The sequence below is a fragment of the Nannospalax galili genome, unplaced genomic scaffold, assembly GCF_000622305.1.
Source record: "Nannospalax galili isolate Female #2095 unplaced genomic scaffold, S.galili_v1.0 scaffold634, whole genome shotgun sequence".
NCBI lineage: Eukaryota > Metazoa > Chordata > Mammalia > Rodentia > Spalacidae > Nannospalax > Nannospalax galili.
The window spans coordinates 267,755-269,450 of NW_008336853.1; the positions used below are offsets into that span (position 1 = coordinate 267,755).

The 1,696-nt window shown below is 63.4% G+C and overlaps 1 protein-coding gene across 1 annotated transcript in view; it reads right to left on the reverse strand.

The window, feature by feature from the left end:
- The window catches only part of Sphk1 (sphingosine kinase 1), a 2,926-nt gene extending 2,502 nt beyond the window's left edge, over positions 1-424 (reverse strand). The window contains exon 1 of the mRNA XM_017797734.2: positions 178-424. Coding sequence (XP_017653223.1) covers positions 178-424 — 247 coding nt within the window. The remainder of the gene's footprint in view (positions 1-177) is intronic.
- Positions 425-1,696: the final 1,272 nt, after the last annotated feature.

Sequence of the window (1,696 nt, forward strand, 5' to 3'; positions counted from 1 at the left end):
GTCCCTATAGTGGCGTGTGGCGGCCCCGCAAACACCGACAACTGAGCACTGGGTTGGCAGTGACTCCCAGGGATCACTCCCTCTGGCCTCAAACTTTTCGCACAACTTCGCCACGGCGCGAGGAGGGCGCTGCGTCTCAGCTCTGGGCAGGCCACGCCCCGCGTTCCTGGAGCTCACCCGGGTGGAAACTGCCCTGCGCGCCGCCCTCATTCCCACCGCCGTGGACCCCCAACACGGTCAGCGCCCACCGCTCCGCCCCGCGCAGATTTGGGGGCTGGATCCTGGAACGCGATCGCGTGCCCCCGCTGCAGCCAGGCTGGAGGAGCCGCGGAGGGTCGGGGTATCCCGAGCCCGGGCCTGGGAGCAGAGCGAAGCGGAAGCAGCGTCTCGGGAGCGCGCAGCCCAGACGGAGGCGCAGGGGCATCGGGTGCCGGTGGCTCTGAGCTCTCTGGGGGACCCTGAGCTGCACCTCCACGTGGCGACCCCACTGCGCTGGTCGTGGCCAAGCCGATCTGCATTCGCTGTATGCAGCAGAGATGCGGCGCCTCTTTAGTTTCGGTAGCCGGGCTCCAGCTACTCAGAATTGGAGACCCAGACCCCTCCTGGTATCCCTCCTCCTGGACCAGCTACGTCGTGTCACCCGCCCACTCGCGAGCTTCTCGCTTCCTCCCCTGCTGTCTCCCGTGGAGGGTTTACTTTTCTCTTCCTGATGCGGCCGCGGAACCACTTGGCCACCGAACCCGGGACAGCCTGGCACGCCTTCCTCGGGAGAGCTGGACCGGCCTGGGGACTCGGAGTACAAAGTCGGGAGGAGGAAGCCTTGTCAGCAACCTCAGAAGTTGGATCCTTTCCCCCAGGAGGGACGCTATGGAGGCCTGGGATGCCGCCTGCAGCGGGTAATCCGGATCCACGCTCCTCGCCAGCTGGAGCACCCAGCTGTGGACTGAATTCAGTGTGGACTGAATCCGGGGTTCTAGTCCCGATTGGAGAGGCAAGCGTGGGGGGGGCGTGGTCCCACTGCTCCCCACCCCCTCCCGCGGGCTCCTAGCGAAGATGCACACGCGTCTAGGAGTTTTCGCTTCAGGGGAGATAAACATCTTATGGTGATAAGCGTGGGTCCTTGCCGCGCTCCTCGCCAGCTGGAGGACCCCAGCAGTGTGGACTGAATCCGGGGTTCTAGTCCCGATTGGAGAGGCAAGCGTGGGGGGGGCGGCATGGTCCCACTGCTCCCCACCCCCTCCCGCGGGCTCCTAGCGAAGATGCACACGCGTCTAGGAGTTTTCGCTTCAGTGGAGATAAACATCTTATGGAGATAAGCGTGGGTCCTTGCCTGCAATATATTTCACAAGTGACCTGGAGCTGTCCATAACTAACCCGAGTTAAATTCCTGGAAGATTATTGGCGGACACTGGGAGGAAGAAAATGCCAAGTCCGATTTGGTAATCTAGCCAGGTTGAACCAAAAGCAAACTCCGAAGCCCTGCAAGGAGGCGGAGATGGTCAATCCAGCCCCGGCTGCAGAGGGCTCGCGCACAATCGGGCGCGCCCCGCCCCCCACCTCTCTCAGCATGCTTCTTGAAAGTCTAGAAGAGGTGGGTCCGGGAGGAGCGCGCAGCCGGTGTAGCCCTGCGGTGCCATGACCTCACTCGGTGGTGTCTTCTCTCCCTGAGGACCCCAGGCATCCCCGACCTGGGTTC